Below are 27805 nucleotides of genomic sequence, written 5' to 3'. Positions count from 1 at the left end.
TCTACCTCGGATGGCCCCGTCGAGAAGTCATGGTCCGGTGACCCGGAGGTGGCCTTCAGCAGACGAATGCAACTCGTGTCAGTTTGGAACAGGAAAGATTTAAAATATATATAATATATACTTTTATTATTCACCCGTTAACTCCATTATATGCCAATCATGAGCTAGTTTCAGCAGTTACATTCCCTTGATCACGTCTTTACGAGGATGCAATTAAATCAAAACAAAGGAGACGGCTGACGCCAGCGGGGGAGCGGCGGCCGGCGCTGCGGGACGCGGTCGGTGAATCCAGGCGGTGGGGCGGCTGCGCGGCTGCTTCGCTTCCACCTCTCCCAGCACGGGTCCGGCTCCGGCAGAAAGGACGAGGGCAGCACCTCCGCCGGGGCCGGCTCCTCGGCGGCGCCGCACTCTCCTGGCAAGGGCTCACTTACTGCAACACCAGTCCCACCTGGAGAGACAACGGAGACGGCAGGTAAAGGTGTGTCCCAGCGCCAGCGTCCTCTGCCCCAGACCCGGCTCCCGGCAGACACAGCTCACAAGCCCAAGCCGGGAGGGCTCAGCGTTGTCCGGTGGGTTTCTCCACCGGCTTTGGGCTATTTGAGGGCAGGGAGAGCCCTGGGCTCGCGGCCGAAGGGGCGCAGGGACCCTGCCCAGCCCCAATCTGGGGAGGTGACCAATGTCTGGGGTGTGACAAGCCCCACTTTGCCAGTCTGCGAGAGAGCCTTGATTTACGAGCCAAGGTTGCTTCTAAGCTAAACAGAATCATAGAATCGTCGAGGTTGGAAGGGAATTTTAAGATCATGGAGTCCCACCATCAGCCCGACACTGCCCAACCCACCACGGACGCACATCCCTCAGCACCGCGTCTGCCCGGCTTTTAGAGACCTCCAGGGGTGGCGACTCCACCTCTTCCCTGGGCAGCCTCTTCCAATGCTCGACAACCCTTTTGGTGTAAAAATTTTTCCTAATAATCCATCCTAAACCTCCCCTGCCGCAACTTGAGGCCGTTTCCACTTGTCCTAGACATAACAACAGATTTGGGAGGAGCTGCTTCCCGAGAGCCCAGTAGCAGGACAGACCCCTCTGCAGGCGGCCGGCACTGCTGGCTGCTCCCTGGCCGCTGTGTGACGGGGACACGCTGGTGGCTGCTTCCAGGCTCCGACCCGCTGGAGCAGCCCCACCACAGGGTATGGCCAGAGCGCTCCCAGTTAGCAGGCTCTCCAACCCACCAGCGAGAAAAGGGATTGCTTAAACCTCCCCGCGACCTCCTGGAGCTTTTGGAAAGGCTCAGCGGCACAGCAAGGCTGGTTGAAGACCAGCTTAACCAAAGCTGGAACCGAAGCTCCGTTACTGCCGTTAAGGCATTAATTAGCTGTTGCGACGTAGGGCGGGCAGGCTGCAGCGCTGCGCAGCCGGGTGGCCTTCTGGTTCTCGAGCACCGTCCCCTCCAAGGTGGCTGCGGACCAGATGCCGAAACACGGCTTCAGGGTGGGGACACGGTAGCAACCAAACGCTCCCTAAAAACGGCCCAGGGCAGGCGGACGGAGCATCTACAGGCGCAGCTGCAAGCGCTCGGAGCTGCTGGGTGGACAGTGAGCTGCTGGGGACAAGGTGACACCCTGGAGCCCCTGCGGCTCAGCCCCTCTGCACATGCTACTGGTGACCGTGCTTGCAGAGCTCCCCACCGTCACAGGGTGCTGCTCAACAACCACCCAGCGGCTCCCAAGCTCATCTGCGCTCTCTAGACGGGCTCTTGTTCGTCTCACCCCACCGCAACAGCCTGACACACAGGCTACGGCGCTGCACAGTGACACCCGGGTCCCGCGCGGGCTCACAGGGCACAGCAACCAGCTCCCAGGTACGGACAAGTGACTGTCCATCCCCCTGTCGAGATACCGAGACTACCTGTGTCGAGATCATACGCAAGACTGTCCATACTGGTGTCACATCTGTCCCCCTGCAGCCCTCTGCCTGCCTCCTCTCTGTACCTGGCCTCCTCCCCCAGAGGAATGAGGTCGCCCGTGCGGACGCGCGTGAGGTTAAGGACTGAACCTGCACCAGTCCAAGAGTAAAACGAGCCTGGAGGGGACACACATGGCGAGCGCTTTTCCCCAGGGACATGCTCTGTGCAGGCACAGCGGGAAGAGCACAGAGGAGCTGTCACTGGATTATCATGGAATCACAGAACGTGTTGGGTTGGAAGGGACCTCTAAAGGCCATCTAGTCCAACCCCCTGCAGTGAGCAGGGACATCTTCAACTGGATCAGGTCGCTCAGAGCCTCATCCAGCCTGGCCTTGAATGTCTCCAGGGATGGGGCCTCCACCTCCTCTCTGGGCAACCTGGGCCAGTGTCTCACCACCCTCAGTGTCAAGAACTTCTTCCTAATGGCTGATCTAAACCCGCCCTGCTGTAGTTTAAACCACTGCCCCTCGGCCTATGGCTACGTGCCCTTGCAAACAGCCCCCCCCAGCTTTCCTGGAGCCCCCTTCAGGGACTGGAAGGCTGCTATGGGATTCACCCATTCCTGTGTGCCCTGCTGGCCTGGGAACGCCGAGGGGTGTGTGGCGGCACACTCCTGGGGGGCTGAGGAGACAAGACCCCTTCCCGTACGCTGGAGGACCCCAGCACCCCAAGGCACTGACCTTCTCTGGTGCCATGCTGGGACACTTCCAATTGTACAGGTAATACTGCAGGTTGCCGTCCCCAATCCCAAACTTCAGCTTCTCCAGGAAGGTTTTGTTTTCCATGAGATCCAGTGCATTGAAGACGTCGAATCCTTTCTGCGCGGGCAAGACACGAAGCCATCAGCTCCTCCTGCTTACGTGCCGGGGAGTTCATCCCACCCGTGAGATGCTTGCCCCCCTCTCCTGCCCAGCTTTGCACCCCCGGAGGAAGGGAGCGAAGCTGACAGGGAAGCACTTGGCGCCCTCAATTCAAGCGCTGCGGACACACAGCAATATCATTTGCCGTAAGGAATTAGCAGACACGCTGAGCTCAGCTCAACGCTAGCCAGAGGGCTCAGGCTACGCTTGCATCCCTCTCCCGGGTGGCAGATCCTTTAGGATTTGGATTTCTACAGCCCTGGGGCCAAGCCCTGCCCCACGGCCGGCCCTCCCTCCCCGTAAACCCAAGGGCGGCCAGGCAAGCGGTGAGCTGCCCGGCGGTGCCGCCTCGGCCTTGCCAGCACTCACCGACTTGGCGAGTATGAGAGCATCGCTCATGAGGTCGATGAGAGGCGTCTTGGTGTGAACGTTGTAGAAGGAATAAGCAGCTTTCAGGCTCTTGTGAGTCGGGTGGTTCATGATGGTGGAGGGCAGCGTGTAGAAGCTCAGGAAGTCTGTCACCTCCCCCGGGGCGCTCTGGAAGTCAGAAGTGACACCGCAACACGTCAGAGCCAAGATAAAGCCCGTCTGGAGGCTTAGAGGGGCTTTGCCAGTCTGAGTGATGTGTGGGCTCCTCGTAAGGAGACTCGGGGCAGCCCAGGATGGAGAGGGACCATCCTCCCGCAGCTCAAACCTCCCACCCTGGAAGAGTATCTCACTGCCTGGGGTAGCAACCTCCCCGATTGCTCCCACAGCTCACCGCGCACTCTTCCAGTGGAGGCAGAAGCCCAGGAAAACACCCCCCTCCTCTTGCCCCCGCCCCCTCACCTCTACCACAAAGGTGTCAATGATGTTCTCCTGAGGTAAGAACCAGTGCTCCACCTCCTCTCGGCTCATGACGGGCGTCAGGTGGAACTGCTTCAGGTACTCAGTCAAGAGCTTGTGCACCGCGGAGATATCTCTGTGCTCCATTGGCCGCAAGCCAGCAGTCTTGGGAGTCTACAGAAAGCGGGACGAATCATTTGTGTTCCTTACACGGTGGCTTTTATCACCCAAGGGCTCTCCAACAAGCGGCATGGAGATGCTCTCTGCTTAGATCAGCTCATTTTCAGCCCCACAACCCAGCGCTCCCCCTCCCAGCCCTGCTTGCCTGGCCTAAGGATGGATGCGATTGGCCGTGACGCCGATGGCAAAGACCGCAGAGAAGCACAGCAAGTCCCAAAGCCCCATCTGCCGGGTCAAGTCCTGCTGGAAGTGGCCTCCTACCCACTAACGACACAAGATAACCCCTTCCCTCCGGGGATCTGCTCCCATGCGCGGCGGGGATGGGCTGGGAGACGTGGGACGGGCTGGGAGACGTGCCCCAGGCACCACAAGGAAGCACCTGACATTATTCCAGTTGGACTCGATTTCTAATCTAGGCTTGGGATGGCTCAGCAAAGCCCCGATCACGGACTGCTGCTGGGTCTGGGTTTCTGCACAAAAAATCGGTAGCTCCACAGAAGCAGCCGGTGCCTTCGCGGAGGCAGGAGACAGGAGCCGTGTGCCGCCCAGCGCTAACACAGCGCTCTTCAACCGAAGCAAGCAGCTCTGACCGACAGAAGGAAGCCAACAAGGTCGGGGAAGGTGGTGGCAATTTTAATGCTTTGTTTGTTTGGTTTTTTTTTTTTTCTCTCCCATATCCAGCTGGGGAACTTCCCCAGCAGGACAACTTGCGGTGACAGAACCCATCAGTTTGACTGAAGAATGAGGGACTAACCCAATTCAAGGTCACTCCGAGGCCGTGTTTGGACAGATGAAGGCTGTCATATCTGCCTTCTCGTTTTACCAGGAGGACGGGAATATGACTCACCACGAAACAAAAGCTCACAGGGTCCTCTAGCTGCAAGAATTTGCCCTTAAAATGCAGGTACCCGGGCAAAAATAAATAAAGATTAAATAAAGCGCAACGGCTTGACAGAGTCATCTACTACATGAAACAAACGCCAGTTCTCCAGACAGAGGACTCGACCTCGGCCGAGATGTTTGTGTCTCCAGTTCCCAGCCTCACCCCTCGCTCAGCGAGGAGCAATTCGTGAGCTCTGACCCCGGCTGACACCCACCTCGGGCAACCGGTAAAGCTTCATGGTACGTTGCATAGTCATGTTCCTGCTCAGGTGGGAAAATTTGACCTCGATGAGCTTCCGAGGATTCAGGGACCGGTGCCAGTACCTGCAGAAACACACTTGCGGTGGGAGACTTGCTCTTGGCCAGCGGGACGGCCGCACGGGCACGAGGTTCTCGTAGCTGCCATGAGAGGGCAAGCGAGAACATCACACCGGCTGGCGAAGAGGCCAGCGGCTCCCGCAAGAGGGAAAAAAAAAGGGCGGCCTGAAGCGCTCGTGCTGCAGAAAGTCTCCTGTCTGGTGATACATGAGCAGCTTAAGCAAAGCTACTGGGCTTAATCCTGAAAGGATGGTGTGGGGAGGAGAAACTTGGGCTGGAATTGCTCTGTCCTGTCCCAGGGAATCCCACCCACGCCACAGGGTGGCAAGGGAAGGTCTGCAGACCAAAATCTCTTTGGAGAAGCACAGAGACTCACCTGCAAGTCCCCACAGGTTTTGGCAGCACCACTCCCGCGGTGTAAACAGCCTGAAAGATCCCCTCCAGATGAACCCGCCGCGTGATCTCCCGGATCAGAACCGGAGCCACCCGTTTGGATCGCAACTTTTTGTGGACGCACAGGAAGTTTATCTCTACCATCTTCTTCTCTCTTGGGAAAGAAACAACGCAGAGCATGAGACCCGGCTGTCCTCACCTGGGAGGATCGGTCCAACGCCCTGGGCAATTTACCTCCAGCCCCTTCAAGAGAAAGAGGAGTCAAAGCCTCGGGGATGGCCAAGGGGCAAGGGCTGGGTTTGGAGAACTCTCCTTTAAGCTGTTACCCAAGCTTTTCCCAAGGAAAATGGTCTCCATCCAGCTCTGGAGGATTTCTGTAAGACAGAGCTCCAAGCTGGCTGAACTCGTTGAGGAAAACAGCCGTAAGAGCTGCTAACTCCTTGCACAGACGTCCTTGCACAGAACTTCACTGCCCACCTCAGGTATCCCCCACCCTCTCCTCCAAGCAGCAAAGCATCTCCACGGCTGAACGGTGTGGGTCTGGCTCGGTCGGTCAGGGAGGAGGAGGACAACACAGCCAGACCTCCTGAGCGCTCCCAGGAAGCCCCACACGCCATCAAGGGTGAGAAAAGCAGCCGAGCAGCACTCACATGTCATAGATGTGGATAGTGGCTGGAATCGCGCTGATAAATCCAACCAGCTTCTTGCTGGAGACAACCCTGACTCCACAGTGCCACTGGGGCAACCAGCCCGGAGGACGCAGCGCCCTGGAGACGAGACACACTTCAGAAGTCACGTCCCATCCACGGTCCCCCGTGTACCTGCTCCCGCCTCCCCACACTGCCCTGCGTCCTGCTCCGGCTGCCCGACGTGGCCGTGGGTTTGCAGGCAGGAGGAGCAGAGGGTGACAGTGATGTGACCAAGGCAGGACCACCGGCATCCAGGGCAATTCCTGCCCTCCGTGGCCAAGGCAAGTTCTCACTAGTGACACAGGAATCATGTTCCTCGATCGGTGAATGCCCTGAGGGAGCAGCAGCTCTGCTGCAACAGGTCTCCAAGTATTATTACTGGCATCATTACTTGGCAGCCGCCTTCATCCTACAGCTCCAGGGCACTGGGAAGCTCCTCAGCTACCGGGATTTTTACAAACACTCGAGGGATCAAACCAAAGAGGAAAATAATCCAGTTTTAGGCTCCCGTATCTCAAAGAAACCAGAGGCAAGCAGGGCTGGGCGAGAGACCCCTCTCGCAGCGTACCTAGACACTGCACACACGTACGGTGACAGATGGGGAAAGGAGATTTCAGAAAGAAGTGAGATGGGACAAGCAAAGGCAGCTGCTGCGCTGTCACCGGCATCAGGCTTGGCAGCATCCAACACCCTCCGCTCCGCGGGTTTGGTGCCACTCACCACAGCAGGAACTCGGGAGAGTAATCGAACCGGAACATGTTGTCGTCGTCCTCCACATAGTTCTCATTCAGAAGTGTGTACAGCTCTTTCAGCTGAAACAGGAGAGACCAAGCAGGTCAAGAGAGTTATTCAGCCATCGCACGCCCCAGCTACCCTCAGAACGGACCCTGAACACATTTTGCGTGGCCGCAGCGACGGGAGCCGCGTGCAGCCGTGTCCCTGCTCCCACCACGTCCCCTGCTCCGTGCTGCTCTCTGGGCTCCCAACCCAGTGCCACTGCGGAGCAGGATAAGGAGCAGGACACACAACGGAGCCCTGCTGCCCTTGGGTCATCTCCCAAGGAGGCGGGTCAGGGTCTGGAGGGTCTTCCTAAGGGAAAACTCCTGGCTTCAGGCATCCTTAGGCTTAAAGAGCATGTGCAGAAGACCCTGTTCATCACCACGAAGAAGCCAGGCCAACCTGGCCAACGTGGGATGGGTGAGAGGTAGCTGCAGGGTGGGGGAAGTCGGACCCATCTAACTCCAAGGAGATGGCGTGAGCTGGAGAGTTGCTTGGTGCGGCGAGAGATGTGTTCCCCTCCCCAAAACCAGCTTCAGCAGTCCAAGCATGGAACCGCCGACCATGCAACGGAGACGCCCTCCCAACACGCATGTGCTGAGCTGCCTGTACTCACCACCCCTCTGTCCCCAAGGTCCAGGGCGTCCCAGGTGAAGCCCTGAGGCAAGGTGTATGGCTCCTGACGGATATTGTCTTTGTCTGGCTCAACGGGACCGTGCGTGTTCACCACTTCTCCTGTAAGAGAGAGCGGGGAGCCATGAAGATGCTCTCTGCTGTTTGAGGCTAAGTCTCCATGCCACCTCCATCTGGCGACCAATTTCCTCAGCGTGCATCTCTCCCCTCAAGTGCCTGGTGCGGGCAGCCAGGGATCACCATTTCACCCACCCGGTTTGGGACGGGCCACGCGCTCAATGGGACACGGGGGCAGAGAACCAAAACTCCTCTTTCGGGTAGAGCCGACGGGGCAGTAGAGAGGAGGCGACCAAACTGATCCGAGCTTCAGGGCTATGTCCTCCAGGTCCGCATGCAATGCCTTATCCTTCCCCATCCCTACAGTCCCAGCCTCGGCCAGCACTTTCCCGTGAGCCGCTCCATCGGAGAGCAGCTCTCTCCCGGCCAGCTCTGGCCCCCGCCATTTGGCAAGCGTCAGGGTTTCCTTCCCACTGTGCTTAAAGAAGAGCTGCAGCGAACAAGACAAGTTCTGTTGAAAATACACTGACTCCCAAAGTCCCCGAGTCAGCCAAGACAGTCCCCGATTCAGCCCAGAGATGTCGGTTCAAACACCGGCTTTCTCGGGGATGTCAACACAGCGGCATCACTTGAGCGCTGCCAAGAGAAGCAAGCCGCGCTAATTAGGAATTCCCTTAAAAAGGCATTCAAAAGGTTTCCTGGCAATGGGGAGGTGAAGAAAAGCCCAGAGCAAGAACTGCCCCCATCACACCCACCCAGGGCGGCTTCCAGAAACGCTCACCCCTGGCCGTCCTCTCTGTTTTGAGCAGGTGCTGAATCGCTCTGAAACCCGGCTCCCAAAATGTCACAGCGCTTTTGTTCCCCGACCCTGAATAGCCTCGTGTAGGTAACGCTGTGTGCCAGAGCGTGCTCCTGGGCAAGGACCACGGGAGACGTCGGGACCCAGGAGCGGGCTGGTTTGTGCCCTTCCACCCTTCCTCCAGGGTCTACCCCAGCAGAAGTGGTGTTTGCCACATCCAGGATCCTCTGGGAAAAAGGGGAACTGCAAGCTCAGGCTTTGCTGTCGCACGTAAGCCCGTGCCATCTCACTATGGTTTTCCCAGCACAAAGCTCAGACCGTTGCTCCCAGCGAAGTCTTTGAGCCCAAAGAAAGCCTCGGGCTGGTGCTGACAACACAAAAAGGGAATCGAGCGCGGTGTTTGCAGCAAGAGGGGTCGGACACAACCCCATGAAGGAAATTACTGAAGAGCAGCCAATTTGAAGCCATGACAAGCTTCGGGTAAATCTCGAAACCATGGGCTTGGACTCATTCTTTAGTTCTCCTGAGCTCTGCATGGATTTTCCTGGGGGATGCAGGGGTGGAGAGACTAAGCGAAGCAATCCCAGGCACCCCGGGAGTGCTGCGGGTTTGCTCCAATTAGCTCGGGAAGGAGCGTCTTCCAGCCACGCGGCTCTGCCCCTCTCAGATGTGCTCAGCTGCCAAGTGCTCCTGCCACGCCGAGGAACGCCTTTTGACGCAGTGATCTGTGTGGCAGCATCAAGAGCAGCATCAAATGCAAACCGGAGAAAGGGCTGGAGCAAGGACTAGAGCTGGAAAACCCAAGGACCTGCCCAGGCCAGAGCCTGATGTGAGCCCAGCAAACCAACGACGTGGTGGCACGTGGACCTGCTTTCCCCAGAGGCTCCCACCACTGGCTGGCCCCGTCTCACCCCAAGTTACTGTCCCCACCAAGGACCCCTTGCTGGGAAGTTTCAGCCCGCCGAAAGGGGAGAGCCGGTTAGCTCCAGCCCCCCTGGGACTCGGCAAGAGAAAGGCTGGCAACACCCCGCATGAAACTTGGGCACAGAGGGCCGGGGAGACCCAATTCAAGGGCTAAAGACTGAGATTAAGGGACGCCCAAACGCAGGAGGCATCAATTCGGATGTCTGAAACGGCTCCTCGTCCCTCTCGGCCCCCCCAGCTGCCCGCACAGCTCTCCGGCGGCAGGGCTGGCCGCTCAGTCCGTGATGCTGAACGGCGGACAAGCGTCATTGATGCCTTCGAAGCCCAGACAGGACGGCAGTGAGGGGCCATCCAGGGACTGGCTTGTTAGCCAGAGACCAGCTTCTTTGGGCTTCTTTGAGCAGCCTGGGGACCACAAGGCTTCCCCCAAGGAGCACGGAACAGCGAGGGGCTGTACATACCTAGCTTGGGCACTGGCTGCGTGTCCCAGAACTGGTAGCTCCTCTTGCTGGCTTCCTCCATGGTTTTGGCAGGGCCCTGACCTACAGAGAAGAGCTCGATGGCTTTTTGAATTTCCTGGATCCTCTCAGCGGGTAAAGAGTTCATCTGAGGGCGGAAAAGGAGGGTGGAAAGACAAAATGAGTAAGCTGAGCCACCAAGTCTGTATTTCAGCTCATTAAGGGAACCTAGAGCTGACCCTGCCAGGAAGGGGAGAGCAGGGAGAAGACTCACTTCCCAGCCTAGATCCTCTCGTAACCCTCTACGAGATGGATGAACCCTTTTAGCAGACACCTGCCACACACCTAGACCTGGTTTCTAGGCACTCCTGGGTCGAAAGGGACAGACGAAGTGCCTTAAAATGCTTTAAGCTTCAGTTAAGGAGGGTGCTGCGAGCCCCAAGCGCTAACCTCCCTGCCTCACCTTGGCTAACACCCACGCAGAGACACCCCGGGTCCCCCCACACCCAGCGCCTGGCCTTTTTGCGGTGGCTTTTCTCTCTCACTGCTTCTAAGCTGGATCCGTATCTGCAAACCGCAGCTTCCAGAGAACTCCCTGCGCGCTGTGGACCAGGACAAGGCAGAGAGGCTGAGTCAAGATGAAGGACACTTTCCTCCTCCACCTCCTCCTCCCCCTCGCAGGCAGACCTTGGCAGGGCGGGCAGCTCTGGGCTGAATTCACAACCACAGCTCCTCCCTGATTCCCGGTGACGTTAGTTTGAAGCCCCAGTTAAATGCTCTGCACAGGACAAAATCTTAGAAATATTTGGATGGGAACTGGGCATCGGACAGAAACAGCCTCTGTCGATGTGCAGATCTGCGTGCGTGTCCCCTGCCACGGGACCCGAGGGGACAAGAGGGGTGACTGCCAGCGCTGGGAGGGACAAACCTTGCGCGTCCCACGCTCCTTCACGGAGCACCGCCTGCTGGAGAGGATCGGGCAAAGCCAAGAGGGGTAAGACAGACTGTGCTCTGCCCCGGCTGCTGTTCTTATGTTAATCAAGCAAAAAATCAACAACATCAGACGTCGTCCAAGAAGCAGGAGAAGGCGCTCGTTGTGCTGGCTGCGGGCAGGAGAGGAAGCTGGCAGGTGGCGGCTCCCCGCCTGCGAGGGGGCAGCTGGTATCCGGAAAGAATAACTCGGAGGCGCCAGTCTGACCCTTTCACCGCAGCGCTGGAACTGGCTGGCATATCCAGCCAAGGACCGCGTTTACCCTGGAGCGCTCCGCAAACGCCTCCCGCAGCATCGGAAATTCCCACGCACGCAGCCAGGCGGGGAAATTACTCTAAACCTGAAGTTTTTTTTGAGCAGCCAAGCGCCTAAAACCAGGATCGGGAGACTCTTTCCTTGCCCTAAGCTACGTTGGCGAGGTTCAAGATGGGGCTGTGACTGTGGGAAGGGGTCCGTCACCTTCGCCGACTGGTCCTGAGCCTGGTCGGGCTGATCTCCTCCTTTCTCTTTCTTCCGTTTCGGTTTCTTTTTCTTCTTTTTGGCTCCGCTGTCATTTGCTGGACTCAAGCCGCTAGGGAACAAAAGAAACATCATTAGAGCCTTTCTTTTACCAGAGAACATTTATAAGGTTTCTAAAGCTCCGTAAAGAAAATACAAGCTCCCTGCTCTGAATCCAAGTCTCCGGGAGGAGGAATACCCAGTGCACCGGGGGTGCGGCCACGTGTCCTCTCCCCAGCATCCCTCCCCGCGGTGAGCTCCCAAAAGGGGACCAGCGCCAACATCTCCCAGCCCACGAGCCAGCCCTGCACTGCAGGTGACCACGTCTTTGCTGTCACATCACCCTGCTCAGCCCCAACATGCCCAAAGCCACCACGTGGAACATCAGGGATGCCCAGCTTGGGCTTTTTCCTCCTCTCTGAGCCCAAGGAGAGACATGGGAGCAGGAAACACTTGTCCAGCCTTGGTCCGGCCACAGCAGGGCCAGGCACCAGAGAGGGGCTGGTGGCCAAGGACACTGCACCAAATGTCACCCCCCCTGCAGAGGTGATGACCTTGGGAGAAGAGGTGGCTGTTCGATTGGAAAATTATTATATTGTTATCGTGGAGCTGGAAAATGGAGACTGAGCAGCAAATCTCTTTGGGAACACAGGATGGGAAGCGCCTGCGCCAGGGCATCGCTCCTCCTTCCAGGGATGCGGGGACACCCAGATGATGACGGCCCCAAAGCAGCCGCAGGTGTGGAACGTCGCGCTGAGCCCGGCCTCGCCGACGGGCAGGTCTGGCTGGGACTTGATGCCAAGAGACAGGAGAGGTGCCTGCCACCAGCACGGCACGTGTCATCTCAGCCCTGCCGAGATATCCCAAGGCGGGACAGGTGACGTTACTGCTGCGGAACTGGGGCGCCCCAAGCCGGGAGCCTCCCTGCCAACGGTCCCCCAAACCAGGTTACGGTCCCTGAGAGGGTCACGGCTCAGGTGGAAATTCAACCCCAGAGACGGCTGGAGCAGGATCGAGCGGAGGGATGAGAGGGGAAGAGAGGGGGACACTGGGCCAGTGGCCGACACACACGAGGGGTCTTCTGCAAAGCACACCGCCAGTGTCGCTCAGCTCTGTCCTGTCCCCATCAATGGCACAGAGTGCGTTTTGCAGTAAAGCCACAGCATCTTCCTCCTTCTGTTTTCACCGAGGATGAAAACCTGCGTCTGGCTCCACAGGGGGAGAACGGAGCCATGGAGAATCCTGGGTGGGAGCCGCTCTTTGCATCTCCACAGCACCTACAACCGCCAAGCCCACCACCAGCCCGCACCAGAGCGGTTCTGGCTGGAAACTGGTACAAGCTCTGTGGGACTGGGTCTGCCCTACCTGCCCCGGAGACTCCCACCAGCCCCGACACCGTGGGACGTGTCCCTGCGCTCCTGCACCCAGGACCAGGGACCTCATCCTCTTCTTTCCCCAAATCTCAGCTCGGGGATCCAAGCCAGTATATTATTTACTCTAAGATATAGAGGCACCTCCTTCCTTGCACCCCAAAACGATTGCTGCTTTCACAGCGGGGACAACGGCACGGCTCTCATCTGCCCAGAGGCAGACGGTGAACCGAAGGCACCGGCCAGCCTGGAACCACCCCCCCGCCAAGTCCTGCTTACTCCTGGACCGGCTTAATGTCTTTACCAAACACAAGACAGCAGTAAAATGGGTGGAGCGAGAAAAAGAAAGAAGCAACACGCTGGAAAATACGTTGGAACGGCGTCCAACTATGTATTTCAGCAAGGCCAGGAAAAGGAGAAAGCAGGGAGGGGAATAAGGTTTAAAAAAAAATATCCCTGGTCTGAGCAGGGAGTTTGGAAACCAGGGAAAAGCGGGCTGAGAAATGCTTTTTTTGAGGGATGGAGCCGGGAGGGCTGGGTGCGGGGATGCCTGCGGATGGCGAGGCCGCCGCTGCTCCCGGCGCAGAAACCCGACCTGACGGGCAGCCGTCGCCCCGCGGAGCGGAGACGTCTGGTTTGCAGGACACGGAGCAGCTGAGCAGGGGAAGGCGGCTTTCCTCCGGACAAAACCCGACCAGCAGCGGGGACTCTGCTGGATGGCATCTGTTTGGCAAAAAAGATTCCTGGCTGTCGGCAGAGCCCCCACGTGAAACACCGGGAGACGGCAAGCGTCCGCTCACCGGCACGGGGAACAAGCAGTGGCGTAGGGCGAGCTGCTCCCCAAAAAGGGGCTCGATGAGAAGCCCCCCTTCTTTTCCAAGAGCACAGAGAGGAGCAGCCACAAAGCCGCAGCTCTGCGGGGATCAGCATCCCTGGGGAGGGGGGAGGACGCCTCACCTTTCCTCCCACCCCCAGAAAGGGCTTTACCTCCAGCCGAGGAGCCGCAAGCTCTGACATGACAGCAAAAGTAATTACGGCAAAGCGGTGTTGACACCGCTATTGATTTTGGTGACAAATGCGCAATGTTGGGTTGGGGTTTTTTTGTGTTGGGTTTTTTTTTTTTTTTTTTTTAACTCCTTTGCAGCAGAGCACAAGCGAGACCTGGCCAGTGCCCAGCCAGCCACGATGGCCACACTGAGGTTCTGGGATAAGCCAAACCACCCACCGCGGAGCTGCAATAAACACATCCAACTCATTCCTTCCCGATTTTAACACCGCAAACTTGACAGCACGAGGGGCTTTGCGAGCACGTGCAATGGCAGACGCTGGGAAGCCGCCCCTTTCCAAAGGGGACGGACACGTTTTCCCAGGTCACCTCCGAGTTGGGATGCTGTGGGCGTCAGATGCGACAAATAAAATCCTCCCAGCCCCTGCATATTCAGTCGGCGTCGCTTTGCTTCATAAATCAGAGCTGCCAACTCCCCGCTTGCCGCTAATGAGTTCAGCCCAACCAATATCGCTCCAGCCCCACACCGGGCTCGCAGGTAAAAGCGCTGAGAAAAACCCTCCCTGATTTATGAGCAAAGCCGTCGTGACCTGGAAGAAATCAGGGTGGCACGAGGTGGGATGAGGTTTTTGCATTCCCAGGTGCCGTGACATGGGGAAGGGCCCTGCTCCAGCTGGGAGATGAAAACCAACCCGGCAGAGGAGTCGCCAGCGCGCAGGAAAATGCTGGGAAACCCGAAGGTCCAACTCGCTACACCTTGGGAAGCAACAATTATAGGCATTTTCTATTTTTAAGTCCATTTAGGAAAGAGAATATCTTCTTCTTTATGCTCCAGTGTAGCTGATGCCCATTGGACGCTCCCTAAATTAACAGCATCGTCCCACCGGTGTCCTGGGATGAGCTGCACCGTCCGAAATCCCAGTTACCACAGTCGCTGCAAGGGCTGACACCGGTTTTACCCCCCAGGAAGGGTTAAGCGCCAGGCCGGCCAGCTCCCGTCCCACAGCCCACGGCACTCCCGGCTGCGCTTACGGCGTTTTTCCCCGTTATCTCCTCTCCAGCCCGAGCTGCTTTGAGAGATAAAGCGGGTGGAAGAGGGCACGTTGGCTGCTCTACGCGAAACATCTCCCGATCCCCTCCGGGATCACAACGGTCTGTTTTCGGACTAAGGAAAACACTTTTCCCTTCTCCCAGAAAAGGCATCACCACCATGACGGCCATTCCCTATCGCTGCAACCCCCCTTCCCCGCTACCAGACGGCCCCTCCAGTTTGAGGGAAAGGAGCCCAATTTAACCGCTGCGCAGAAAATAATACCCGTAACCTGAGCGATCTCGAAAGCAGACTTTTGGAAGCACCTAAATAAACCAGCTGCGTTTGTTCAAGGCGAGACGCGCTCAGCCTGACTGTCCTCCACCAGCAGACACAACCAGTAACAAACTGGGGCTCAGCACCCAGTTATGTACCACCTGGATCCATGCGCGCTCCCGCTGTATTCCCAGATCCGAGAGCTTTATTTTTGCAACTTGGGGGAGCACAAGGGAGGACAACCGCGGCTGCGGCCGGCTCCCCGCAGCTGCCGGGCTCCCGAAGCCCAGCAGGAAGCTCTGGGTCGGCACAGGGGAATTTCGATGGCAAGGGCAGGGCGCTATTCCCCACAGCGTACACGTTGCGGCCATCAAAAAGCATCTTTCGTCACACAAATCGAAAGGCCACGCTTGGGCTCTCAGACCGTCTCCCACCTAAGGCAGCAAACGGTACCAAACGCCGCTCGTTTTTCCTCAAAACCCAAACTGGAAACGCAGACTGGGACAAGGGCTTGTGCGGTTTTGCAATTCCTCCACCGCAGGGCCTGGCTTCCTCACCTGAACGGTATCGGATGAGAAAGAATAGATCCCTGCTCCTTATTTAGGCGCTGGAAAATCCTTCTGCCAAACCTGGGGCTAATCGCCCGCGGTACTTAGGTTGTAATCTCGTTAGGGGCCGGAGCGGGGAGGGAGGCTCTGCAGATGGCGGAGCACAGGTCCCAACGCAGAGCCCGGCGGTTTTGTGCCCCATGTAACACCCACCACTAAGTTCTGCACGTTGGAGCATGGCGGTTGTCCCAGGAATGTCCTCTCGCGGTGTAGGTGCGGGCAGGGATCGCCAAACCAGACAGCTGCCCGCCGTCCCACCAAAAAAAAAAAAAAAAAGCCCTTTCGCTTTCCAGCGCCCCTTCCAGCAACAACCCAATTCGTGCCACAGGACCCTCCCTGAACTTTTCCCACCCAAAACTGCTTCCCCGGGTGGTTTTGCCAACAACGGACCCGTCTCACGAGGCTGGGACACTCGAATCCTTGGTCTCACCGCCACCGCTTGCTGCCTGCGAACTGACAAACCCCACGGAGCTCGCGGCAGCTCCGGGGAGCAGAGCCCGCGCCGGCGTCTCCTGCCTCTCCGGTGTCTTTTATCTACAATGGGAATAAACCCTCCGCAGACACCGGAGACATGACAGAAGCCCTCTCTGCACAAAGGAAATCGCAACAAACATCAAACCGGGAATTTTTTCTCTAGGAAATCAACTCGGACGGCCGCAGCAGAGAGCGGGGCAGCCACTTCCCAGTGCTGACACAGGACCAAGGCAGAGGAAACTCAATTCCTCTTTCCTGTCCTTAAAAGGAAAGGAAGTATTGCTCTCGCGAAGTAATATTTTTATGTTTTAAATCTCAGAGCCAAGATCCAGTGACTCTCAAGGTGCCCTGGGCAGAGGCAGGACTCCCAGCAGCGCTCTGCAAACCCCCGCGGCCCCAGGCACTTCACCTGCCCCCTTTTTGGGGACAGCATTCAGCCGGGGGGACCAGAATCGCTCCCACGCCCCAATGTAATGTGACAGCACGACATCGACGGACCCGACGTGCGTCAAGAAAGAAAACCACCACCTTTCCTACCCCCTCGGTCTTTTCTCTCCTAGGTGGATCCCCCGTTAGATTTTGGGGGGGACAGGAGATTTGCCAGAGCCCCAAAGCCTCCCTGGCTTGCGCTCGTTATCGCTCTGCCCACCAGCCACGCTTTTAATGTTATTTCCCGGGTGATCCGAACTCTTTTAAGTATATTTGTTACAGGACACTTCCCAGGCTGCCCAGTTACCTTGTTGCGCTTCAACGCTCGCTCTATTCAGGGCAGGTAACTGCATTTGAGCTCCTCGGGGTCGCAGAAGGTGCGATGCCCACACTAGGGTAGGAAGAGGGCTCAAGAACACACCTTTTCCTGGCAAAGGGCAGGCTGAAGCCCTGGGCTGGGCAATAACGGTGATTAAGCACCGCGTCTCCTCTCTGCTCGGCTCTGGTTTCCACAAACCTAATCATGTCAGAGGAAAAGAAAAGAAAAATCTCCCCAACCACGGCTAAACCTATTAAACTGAGACACGGTGCCACACCCGGGAGGCAAATAAAATATAAACAGGCATCTGTGCCGTCATAAAAAAAAGCCTCTGTGATATTTCTTGCGTGACCTTTTATTCACTTCACTTAGCGGACAGGCGGGATTGCCTACGGAGAGCTGCCGACGGAGGGAGAAGAGCTCTTCAAGCTGACGGTCTCCATGTCGCAGGGCTGGGAAAGCAGCTGCTGGGGCACGGGGCGAGCGGGAAGAGGAGCCTGGCGAGGCTCCGGTGCGCGAAGCACAAGGCACAAAACCTCCGGAAACCTCTGGAAACACGTGATGTTCCCGTGCCCCACCGCACGCAGAGCCAGCAAGAACGAGGACAAAGCCTCTCCTGCAAACCACAGGCATGGGGAGGCAGCTCTGCACCTCGTTAATTAAGGCAGTGAGTAACGCGGGTACTACGTTAGGGATTTTAGATCTTTCCTACCTAGATACGGACCTGCCCCGCCGCACGCGCTCACTCCCAGCCTAATCGTTGTTATTTCACCATTGCGCACCTCTGGACGCCACGCTCCTCCAGCCACAAGACGATGTCAGCTGAGCTTTGCAAAACCCTGGACTGTGTTTAGGATAACGATGGGATGGGTGTGCAGGAGCCTGGGCTTCTTCCAGGGTGCAGTAATGGCTACGGGAGGCCACAGGCTCCGGGGAGCAAGACAACGCACCCAACTGTGCCACCACCCTGGGTGCCACGGCGGTGGCGGAGATGCCAGGAGGAGGACAAGGCTTGCGCTGGAGGAGTTGGGGAATGTGGGAAGACACACCCTAACGCATGGACAAGAAGAGCTGCGAATTGGGCTCATTTCTGGCAAAAAAAATGCACTCGCGGCCCCTTTCTGGCTGCCCCGCGGACAATCCGCACGCCGTCACCCATCCGCGCCACGAACGGGCCCGACCCTGCTTAGCTTCAGAACACGCTCCCACACCAGGCGTGAATGGGAGCCCCGCGGGCCCGTCCCCCCCGACAGACTGACGGGCGGCTCGCCCAATCGCAGCGCGGGATGCTGCGCGACGGCCAATCAGCGCGACGGCGGGGCGGGGCACCGCGCACTTCCCGGCCGCTGCCCGCCTCAATGGGCCCGGCCGCCGCCGCGGGGGCGGCCCCGGCCGCCGCTCACCCCCGGTGGGAGCCGCGCTCCGCCTCGTTCTCGCAGTCGCTGCAGTGCTCGTGGTCGTTCTCCTCCGCCGGCGGCCGCGGGGGCCTCGCCGGTTGCCGCCTCACTGCTGTCTCACCGTCCTCCGCCATCTTGAAACGGGGCCTCGGCGCCTGCCGCACCCCCCCAACAAAGCGCGCCGCGATTGGGCGCCGGCTCGCGGGGCATGCCGGGACCGGTAGTCTGCGCGGGTATGCGGGGGCCGGGCCGCGCCCGGTGCCAGGCCTACGCTTCCCGTAGGCCTTTGTAGGCGCCGCGGGAGCGGGAGGGCTCTCCCGCACCGGGGCAGCCGCGCCGGGCCGCCCGCCGTGGCGGGGAGCCGCGGCCTGAGCCTGGGACGGAGGGGCCGGGCCGCGGCGCCCGCGCCCCCACCCGCTTCCTGCCCGAGGGGGCGGGCCGAGCCTAACGAGGGCGGCGCTGATTGGCTAGGAGAGGGAATATCACTTCCCAGTAGCCAATAGGCGCGCGGGATACTGTGCCGCGCATGAAGCCGGGCGGAGGGTGAGTGGGTGAGGGCGGCTTGAGGGACCCGCACCGGGCCTCGCACCCCGCGTCGGCCCGGCCCGGTGCCGGCGGAACCTCCCGGGCCTGGCCGGCCCCGCTCCGCTCCCCGACAGGCCCGCCGCCCTCTCCCGGGGCGGCCTGGCCCGGCCTGACACCCCCTACTCTATCCCCCAATACCGTGTCCTGGGCCCCGGGCTCAGGGAGGCCGGGCCCGGCTCGGTTCCACCGGGGAAGCGCCTTTTTTCTGTCAGGGCCCTGCCCGGCCAAAGCTGCCGGTGCACGGGGGTTGATTCGGTACCGACTGACAGGGACGGGGGGGTGGTTCGTGGTGGTGATGGTGATGGCGGCTTTTTCCCCACCGAGGTAACCATGGATTTTATGATTTTTTCCTTTTAATTGCAGCCCCCTCGAGCCGAGCACCAGGTCTGTCAGCGCGCCAGGCCCCAGGCAGAGCCAATGATGGGAGCGGCAGGAGGAGGGCTGGGTGCAGGGTGGCAGTGGGGGACATGTGTCAGCTCTGTCCCCCTTGGTGTGCTGGCCCGATGGCTTCAGGCGGGCGACTCGCGCCCTCCTTGAAAACCAGAGGACTCGGGACACGGGGGAAATTTGGGCATATCAGTCTTCAAAAGCTGCTTCCTCAGGGCTCCGGGTTACATCTCCCAAGGCACCATTCCTCACAGCAGGAATAACTCGCCAAGTTTTCCAGTCTGACTTGCCTCTGTGGCTCGCCGCGGCTCGCCTTTCAGCTTTTCCCACTCTTGATTTAGTTGGCAGAGCCCAAACACACCAAAAAAAACGGTGCATTTTGGGGAAAACTAGTTCTGGCTCCTGCCTGTAGCATCTGCAGGAATGGGCTGGTCTCTCTACCCTTGTGTACAGTTCAAACCCAAGCTTGTTAAATATTTATACCTTGTACTGTGAATCTTATATCTGTACCGGCCCTGTGACAGCGCAAGTGTTTTCAAACCCTGTTTGGCCGGGGTTTCTAGATGAACCCTTCCAAGTGCTCTTTTACCCCTGCGGTAATTCTCGCAGCAGCCGCCTGCCTGCGGAGGTATGTAACGGAGGGACAGAAATAGCAGGGGTTTTGGGACCAAGTCCCAGCTGAGGCTGGAGGCCAGAGCATTGGGGTTACCGCAGTTAAAACCCTGTATTTACTCTACATGGCCAGGAGAGATTTTTATGTATTTTTAAAAAGAAAACGCGATTGGAGCCTCCACCTCCGCAAGGCAGCGTACCAAAGGCCCGATTCTCCTCGTGCAGCGTTAGCCCTTGTAGGCCGTCGCGGAGGGCGTATGAAATCCTGCCAGGGAGGGTTGGATTTTAACCCGCTGCAATAAATAAACAGCCCCTCTGTCGCACCAAGCCCACCGTAGCGCCGGGAAAGGCTCCCCATGGGGACCAGGTACTCGCTTGGCAACAAAGCTTGGGATTTACGTCAGCCTCCCGCAAAGCACTGATGTTTATTGTGAGTGCCCTTTCTGATTCCCTTTGAGTTCCCCCTCATCATTGCTGGCGTTAACCCCATCTGTTCGCCTGGCGTCTTGGAAGGGAAAAGGAGCACGTGGTGCTGCTTCGGGCTGGCCTCGGCTCTCGGCAGCCACGAAGTGAAGTCGCTTTGTGACGTTGCTGGCTTTTGCTCTAACTCCTGGTTCCTCCCGCTGTTGAATTGCCACCAGCTGCCAACGGACTTATTCCCCCCCAGACCGTGGGTCTTGGTCCCGTTTGCAGGACTGAGTTATGACAGAAATGTCCTTTTTCTAGCGAAAGGAAGCAGTGCTGTGTTTTCAACCATCTTCAGCCGTCCTGCAGGCCCGTGTTCCTGACTGCTGCCTTTGGGCGCAAAGTGGCACGGTCCCTGTTCGTGGGGGACAGTGTGGGCAGCAGGTACCCGGTTCTTGTATGCGCAGAGTTTTTTTGGGGGCTGGTGGCCACGGTGTCAGGAAGGAGGTGTGACACCAGAACCAGGTTAGGCAGACCAGAGTGATAGTTACTGAAATGGTTGGGTTTTGGAGTATGTGGCTCACCGGGTGATCTGGTGGGAGCTGGGCCTCCTTCCTCTGTGGAAGAAGCTGAAGGGTGACTACCAGCAGCCTGTGGCTCCTGGCCAAAGATGACGGAGCCAGTTCCTTCTCAGATGCAAGAGGCAGCAGCCACAAGTTGGGGCTCGGGAGCTTCAGGCACCTCATCTGTGAGGGTGGTGTCACCCTGGACAAGGTGACAGCGAAGCAGGAGGCTCTGTCCTTGGGGATTTGCAGGACTCAGCCGTACAAAGCCCTGGATGCCCTCGGCTGGGGCTGGGGTTGCTCCATGGGGGCTGGAGAGGGGGCGTTGGGGTCTGTTCCCTGCACTGCCACGGCTGCCCCAGGTCCTGCAGGACTCATCCTTTCCCAGCCTGCCGTGGCCGTTGCCTTTTCGGGGATACAGGTACCACCTTGCTCGCAGGAGTCCCTGCTCCTGTTTGGAGCTGCCTCTGCGTCGCTGAGCCTTTTGGTGAACGGTTGGAAGCGGGACTTAGAGAGTTGCAGGGTTTGGGTTGAGTTGGGGAGAGATCTCGATGCAGAAACTGTGAGAGAAGTCCGGCTGGGGCATTACTGGCTCCCTCCCAGCCTCAAGGCCGTCGGCAAGCGCAGACTCTGTGTTCAGTGCTGCGTTTGCAAGCTAACAGACACAAGTTTGCTGCTCAGAGCCACGATTCTTGCGTCCGTTGGGCTGCTGGTGCTCGCTTTCAGGTGACGTGGGGATGTGATTTACTTACTGCCTTCTGTGCGTTGTGTCCCGATTATGTCAGAGGTAGCTTATCTCCTCCTACACCCTGGCTGTAGAGATCAAGCAGGGCTCTCCCTCTAAATCCGTGCGTTTCTTGGTCCAGGCTGGGATGTTGTCTGAATTCTTCCCCTTTGTCACTGATCCGGGGTCACCCTGCCGGAAATTTCCTCTGATTTAGGGTGCTGTAGGTGAGACTGCGGCTTGATGGGTGCAGGTGTTAAAGGGGAGCTGCAGGTAGCCAGAGTTGCATGTCCAGAGTTAGCAGGGTCCAGGGAAGCCTCATTTAACTCAACACTGTTCTTCAGCCTGTAAAACAGGGGTAACCCAGCTCAGAGGGGTGTCAGAATCATGCTGATGTCTTGGTAATGCCCTGAGATCGTATGAAAATGAGCTTTGAATGAAGTCGCCTGTTTGGGATAAATAGTTGATGGACCCAGCGTGAACAAAACGGCCCCACGTTGGCGTGTTTTTCAAGGTCTTTTCTTTCCATTTCAGAGCACAATGTTCCTGGTTGGACTCTCGGGTGGAATCGCGTCGGGGAAGAGCACGGTGGTGGCCGTACTCCGGGAACTGGGCTGTGCCGTGATTGATGCCGATGTTATTGCCAGGGAGGGTGAGTTTTGCATAGTTGATCTTTCTCGCTGAGGTTCCCCTGACAACTGGGATTGATGCGGGGAAGCGCAGACGGCAGAGGGTGCTCTGGGTACATTAGAGAAGTGTTTCCCTCCCATGTCGATGAGGCTGCGTGGAGCAGCTGTCTCAGGGGGATTGGAACTAGGATATATTTTTAATAAAAAAAAAAAAAAATTTATATCTTGTCCTAATAACAAACACCACGGGGAGATCTTGCCCTGAGTTTCCCTTTGCTGGAGTGCAATACTTCCTTGCTTGGAAAGCCAACATGTGGCAAAATAAATGCCCTTGTCTGTAAAGCAGGTTCCTTCGGCTGATCTGACGTCCCCTCTCAGCCCCAGGTCACCCATTCTGTAACACGTTGGGTGGGAAAGAGAATTTCCCTCTGTGCTGGACGTTGCTTGGTTGTAAATACTGAGAGATTGGTCCACAAAATTACTCGTGCCTTAAGGCGCTCAAAAACAAACAAACAAACAAAAAAAAGCGGCTCCAGATATCCCAGATCGGAGGGAATTCGGTCTGTGCTTCTGCACAGCACACCTACCTCTCGCTGCTCTGGAAATGTGCTGTCCTGGCTACAGAAAAGACCCAGAATTGCAGATCTGTCGCCTCAGCGGGACTGGAGCAGACCCTGCTCTCCCCGATTACCTGCGCCATGCGGGGCGAGATGTTAATCCCTCCGTACCGCCGGGATCAGGAGGAGAGCCGCGCTCGCTCTGGGAAGGGCTGCTGATTGTGTATGCGGAAGGTTTCGGGTCTGCAGCTGAGCAGCGGTGCAGGCGGTGTCGTTTTGAAGTGCCTGTGCCTTTTCTGTTTGGTGAAGAACTTAACCTGTAGCCGCTCAAAGCTGCGATGCTCTTAACATTTTATTGCACTGTAATTCCCCTCGAGGTGGGGAAAATTTGCTGGAGGTGCTAAAAGCCCTCAGAGGCGATAGGAAAACACTACAGATACTCAGTGTCGGGTTTCTACCAATCACTTCATTTTTTCCTCCAGTTCCTTTTTTATACGTGTTTGTTTACTGTATGGATTCCAGCCATCCTGAAACTGCCTCGATGTGAAATTCCGCGGGAGAAAGAAATTGGTCTTCAAGACTTTTATTAGGTTGGCCCGAGGTTACAACCTGGGGCAACGTTCCTGGATTTTGGAGAGAAAATTATAGATGGTCTGTCATTCTCTGTGGTTGGCCTTGGCTTGATCTTACTTACCGTTTTATTACTGCATCCTTTTTGCTGCTAATTTTTTTTTTTTTTGGTGGCTTTCAAATTATATGCTCATGTAACGTCAGAGTCCTTGCAAATACCTGTCGGGAACTGATCTCTTAGAAGGTTTCTGCGTTCATTCTCGTGAAGAATTTGGTGGCTGAGGCGAAAGACGGGGGGGGGGGAAAAATCCTTAGTAGCAGCCAGAGCCAACTTGTAGCAGCCAGGCTGTGTTCACCTAGCGCTGAAGTTTTCCGCTAAAATAAATCTGACGCTGGTTCTGGTCCCTTTAGGATCTCCCTGCTCGACTCCTCGGCGGTAGGAATCGGCTCAGCCCCCCTGCCCCGTTCCTGCCGGTTCCTTGGCTGGTAGCCAGCCGCGAGTCCTCGCCCTGTTGACTCCTAACCCCCAGCAGCAGCACGCACGAGGGAGGGTTGTGGCGCTGAATTAATGTTTGCAGGAGCCTTCGATCACTCGGGTGTCAGCCCTCCAAGGGACCTTGGGCTGAGAAAGGGTGGGGGGGGGGTGGTTTGGTTTTTTCTTTTGTTTTTTTTTTTGCAGGCACTTTTCCTGCAGCGCCGATGCCAGGTGTCTGCCGGTTTGCAGCGCTGAGCCGCGCCACGCTCGCTTCAGCATGTGCTGGCAGGCAGATGTGCCGCCCGCCGAGGAGAATAAGCTCGGTTATTTAATGAACAAAACTCATTTGAGGCCGATCGCTGATGCAAACACCGACTGTGCTGTAGAACTGGCTCTAACCTCCGGCTGTTTAATGTTATCAGTGGTGCAGCCCCACTTGAAGGCCTATCAGCGGATAGTGCGTTACTTTGGCACCGAGATCCTCTTGGAGAATGGCGAGATAAATCGCGAGGCTCTAGGAAACATTATCTTCTCCCACCCGGAGAAACGGCAGCTGCTGAACTCCATCACCCACCCGGAGATCCAGAAGGAGATGCTGAAGCAGATCTTGAAGTACTTTGTGCTAGGTAAGAGGCCGTGTCCCAGCACACCGGGACTCCTGCCCAGGCCGGAATTGTCCCTCCTTGCTCTGCCTTTGGTTTTAAAATGGGAAGAGGGACGGGGAAGGAGAAAGGGAACCGACGTTGAGTGACGGCCTTTGTGCTCTGCCGCCGTTGGCCTTTCTCGTCGGCGTTTGGAGGATTCATTCCTGCCTTTCACTGCTGCCCTTCACCACCGCCGCCTTCTATGGTTTAAAGTACATCTGTAGGGCCTGAGAAAAGCATTGTGAGGCCTCTTCTGAGATTACTTGCTGGATAATGTCATACCTTCCGAAATGGCCAAATATTCTTCCCTGCCCCCAGCCTCCCCGGGCCTTCAATGAAAGCTGCGGAGCCCTTTTAGTCTCGATAAGGTGAGAAATGGGCTGACGGCTGTGGTTTCCAAAGTCCCGCTTTTTCCCCTGATAAACATAACAAATACAGCTGTCAAACTTGGTCTCATCAAATGCCAGATAAGATCACCAGCTGTTTTGGAGGTCTCCGTGTAGACAGAAGGATGTCTTAATAGAGTCAGTCTGGTTTCGTGGAGCTTATCAAAGCTGAGCCCTGTGACAGCTCAATAGGCCTGTGCCGGGGCACCGCGGGGGCCGTGCTCTGCTGCGGGGCGAGGAGGAGGAGGAGGAGAAAGCGGGAAGGGAAGCAACAGGCAGGAAAGCCGGGAGCCAGAGATGGAGTCTTGAACCCGGGGCTGCAGGCTGGGGAGGCGGATGCTGTCCTGCCCCTCGGCGAGAGCGCTGTGTGTCTTCAGCAGGCTGCTTTGTCCTCATTAGTCAGGTTTTAATGATTTGGGATAGCTGGATGTCGTCTCTAAGGATCGCTGTGTAAGGAAAGCTCTTATCGATCAAACTGTAGGGCAGCAAGAAGTCTCTTTGGGCGGAGATGCTGGTAAAATGGTGGCTTGTTGGATGATTATGTCTTTGTCAAGGCTTTCATTGCCGCGGCCAGCTCGGTTAAGGGGTTTGGGTTATAAAGAGGGGACACCAGCAAAACAGGACATGTCCCCACGGCTGGGGGACACAGAGGGGAGCGAGGTCCTGGCTTGCAGCTTTCCCCTACCCTTGCCTGTACCCCGACGTCCCCAGATGCTGCCAGCTGCCGGGGGAGTTGGCACTTGCGAAGGGCAGAGGCACGCAGAGAGCCTGGGGTGGGCTGCAGGGTCCGGGAGGACGGTGGCTGGCAGTCACCAGCTCTGCTCCGCCTGGTGACGGCAGTTTTGAACCAAACGGCCAGTTTTGGTGAGGTTTCAGGCCCTGGGGCTGCACCTGGAGGCCCCCCCAGTGTTTCAGTGTCAGGGCTGTGAGAGGTCTGCAAGGATTTCCTTGCTCCCCATGGGAAAATGGAACCATTTAGCCAAAGCGTTCCAAAAAGGGAAGAGAACTGAGCTGGGAAACATCGGCTCAAATGACTGCAGCCTGGCGGAGTCTCGGACGTGTGCGAGAGAGGAGAGGAAATTCTGCTGTGGGCACCGCTCCCCTGGAGAGGCCGGCAATGGCGGCGTGACTGCCGCTCTCGCCAGCCAGGCACAGGCGCTTTCATTTGAGCTTCTCGTTTCAGCTCCTCATTATATTTCTGCAGCTTCACCTTTTGGTCTGAGATCATCCAGGTTAGGGTTTGTTTTTTGTGTTTGTTTTTTTGTTTTTTGTTTTTTTTTTTCCTCTGGAAACTTGGAACGAAACCGTTTCCTCCCTCCGCGAGGGAGGAGGGCAAGCAGGCTCTGCTCCGCTCTCAGCTGTAATGGTGGAGCTGTAGAGCTCTCCCACTGGCTTTACCAGAGCAGCCGTGGCCGCGGTGCGTGTGTAGGATGAGGGATTTGGGAATCCGAGTAACGCTGTTCCCTTTTTTTTTTTTTTGGGGGTGTTGTCATTTCTGCAGGCTACCGCTACGTGATCCTCGACATCCCTCTGCTCTTCGAGAACAACAGATTGACCAAGTTTATGAAATACACCGTCTTGGTTTATTGGTAAGTGCCATGGGAACCGTGAGGACCGGGATGCTGCCACCTCCCTTAGGGGCTGGAGGGGACCGTCCCGTCCCTCCTGCTCCGGTGAGGACTGAGCTGCAGCCCTGGCGTGAAGCCTCTCGATAACGCCGCCTCTTTTTCTGTCGGCGTGAGAAGCGACACTTTTCTTATCCTAGTGTACGAGGGGCTTCTTCATGAGGTTTCCCCAAAACCTGGCACCATCGTACAGGGGAAATCGCTGTCTTTGGGCCTTCCACAACCTCTGCTCTGTTGCCTGGGGCAGGGTTTGGGGCATTACCCCAGTGTTACGGGCCGTGCGAATGCCAAAAACACCCAGCGGGGTCAGCCTGGGCAGCGCTGCGCGTGCTGCCTCCACTGATCCGAGCGCAGGATGGCTGCGCCGGATCCCGGATGAAGCGGGGAGCATCTCCCCCCTACTCTTTACCCCGGCTTTTCCCCCTCATGCCGAGGAAGGCAGGGAAAACCCCCTCTTCCGTCCCGCACCCTCATCTCAGTGCCGCCCTCCTGTCCCGGCAGCGACCCGCCGACGCAGCTCTCTCGGCTGATGAAGAGGAACGGGCTGTCCCAGGCGGAGGCAGAAGCTCGCATCGCCTCCCAGCTCCCGCTGGACGAGAAGCGCGAATTAGCGAGTCACGTCATTGACAACTCCGGGGACCGGCAGAGCACGCGCCGGCAGGTCCTGAGGCTGCACGCCCGCCTGGAGGATTCCCTGGATTTCCTCTGGGCACGGCTGGTGGCGGGTACGGTTGTAGCTGGGCTTGGAGGGTTGGTGTACCTCCTCCTCCGGCATTTCATCTCTTAATTCACCTTTTCTTTTTGTCATGGAAAAGGCCCGAATTTCCAGGTTTGAAAAGGGCAGTGAAAGGCCACTTCTTTTAATGAGCTTTGCCAGCTGAATGCAGACAGTGGGATGAGGCGTCTCCTTGCAGACTTCCCAAGGTGAATGGAGGGCTGTTTTTCCCGGCTCCGGCTCCCCTCTCCTTTCCTCCTGCTCAGGTTCTTACCCGCAGCTGTGCCTGTGGCATGGGACCCCTCTCCTTGTGTGGCTGCGGCCCCGTGGAGGGGACGAGGCCCTCGTTGTCCCCCCGTGGGTCTGTACGGTGGGATTTCAGTGAATTTAGGCACTTTAACGTCTTCCAGGGCAACCTCTTCACCGGGGGAGTAGGTGGCCTCTCGGGTGCTGTTTTTGCTACCGGGTGTCCCCAGGTTGGTCCCCCTCCTAGCTCGCAGCCCCGGCTAATCGGAATTTGGACATGAGATTTCCCCTTCTTTTACGCTGATTTAATGGAAACGTGTTAAATCTGCCTGGGGGGGGGGACAGGCAGCGCCTCATTTCACGCGGGTTAGGCGCTCAGCTGGCTGCTCGCCCTCCCTCCTGCCCTCTGTTCCCACGATCATCACTTGTGGGTCACCCTGGACTTTGGATCTGAGGGTCCCATCCCTCCCTGGAGTGGGCTGAGCCCTACGACCCGCTTCATTGAAACTCATTTACTGCTGTTTGA

The 27805-nt window shown here is 57.5% G+C and overlaps 2 protein-coding genes across 12 annotated transcripts; one reads left to right on the top strand and one right to left on the bottom strand.

The window, feature by feature from the left end:
- Positions 1-129: 129 nt before the first annotated feature.
- On the bottom strand, positions 130-18296 carry NMT1 (N-myristoyltransferase 1). 4 transcript variants are annotated; one of them, XM_054224190.1, is made up of 12 exons: positions 14316-14419; positions 11209-11320; positions 9762-9906; positions 7504-7622; positions 6831-6922; positions 6072-6188; positions 5405-5575; positions 4926-5034; positions 3652-3822; positions 3193-3360; positions 2644-2781; positions 130-448 (listed from the first exon to the last, which is right to left on the bottom strand). In XM_054224190.1, the coding sequence occupies exons 1-12, from the start codon at positions 14402-14404 to the stop codon at positions 428-430; spliced, it is 1452 nt and encodes a 483-aa protein (XP_054080165.1). In that variant the 5' UTR covers positions 14405-14419; the 3' UTR covers positions 130-427. The 4 variants fall into 4 exon arrangements, with proteins under 4 accessions (XP_054080165.1, XP_054080164.1, XP_054080167.1 ...); XM_054224189.1 differs by lacking the exon at positions 14316-14419 and adding an exon at positions 18163-18296 and having other exon boundaries at positions 132-448; XM_054224192.1 differs by lacking the exon at positions 14316-14419 and adding an exon at positions 15928-15950 and having other exon boundaries at positions 133-448.
- Positions 18252-27805, top strand: DCAKD (dephospho-CoA kinase domain containing). 8 transcript variants are annotated; one of them, XM_054224193.1, is made up of 6 exons: positions 20473-20589; positions 21967-22084; positions 24086-24289; positions 26195-26282; positions 26820-27043; positions 27134-27805. In XM_054224193.1, exons 2-6 carry the CDS (start codon positions 21973-21975, stop codon positions 27151-27153), a joined length of 648 nt encoding a protein of 215 aa, XP_054080168.1. In that variant the 5' UTR covers positions 20473-20589; positions 21967-21972; the 3' UTR covers positions 27154-27805. The 8 variants fall into 8 exon arrangements, with proteins under 8 accessions (XP_054080173.1, XP_054080172.1, XP_054080176.1 ...); XM_054224198.1 differs by lacking the exon at positions 20473-20589 and adding an exon at positions 18252-18389 and having other exon boundaries at positions 26820-27805; XM_054224197.1 differs by lacking the exon at positions 20473-20589 and adding an exon at positions 18589-18699 and having other exon boundaries at positions 26820-27805.

The sequence above is a fragment of the Rissa tridactyla genome, chromosome 19 (genome assembly GCF_028500815.1).
Source record: "Rissa tridactyla isolate bRisTri1 chromosome 19, bRisTri1.patW.cur.20221130, whole genome shotgun sequence".
Taxonomy (NCBI): domain Eukaryota; kingdom Metazoa; phylum Chordata; class Aves; order Charadriiformes; family Laridae; genus Rissa; species Rissa tridactyla.
This window is presented reverse-complemented; position numbering and strand designations above follow the sequence as displayed.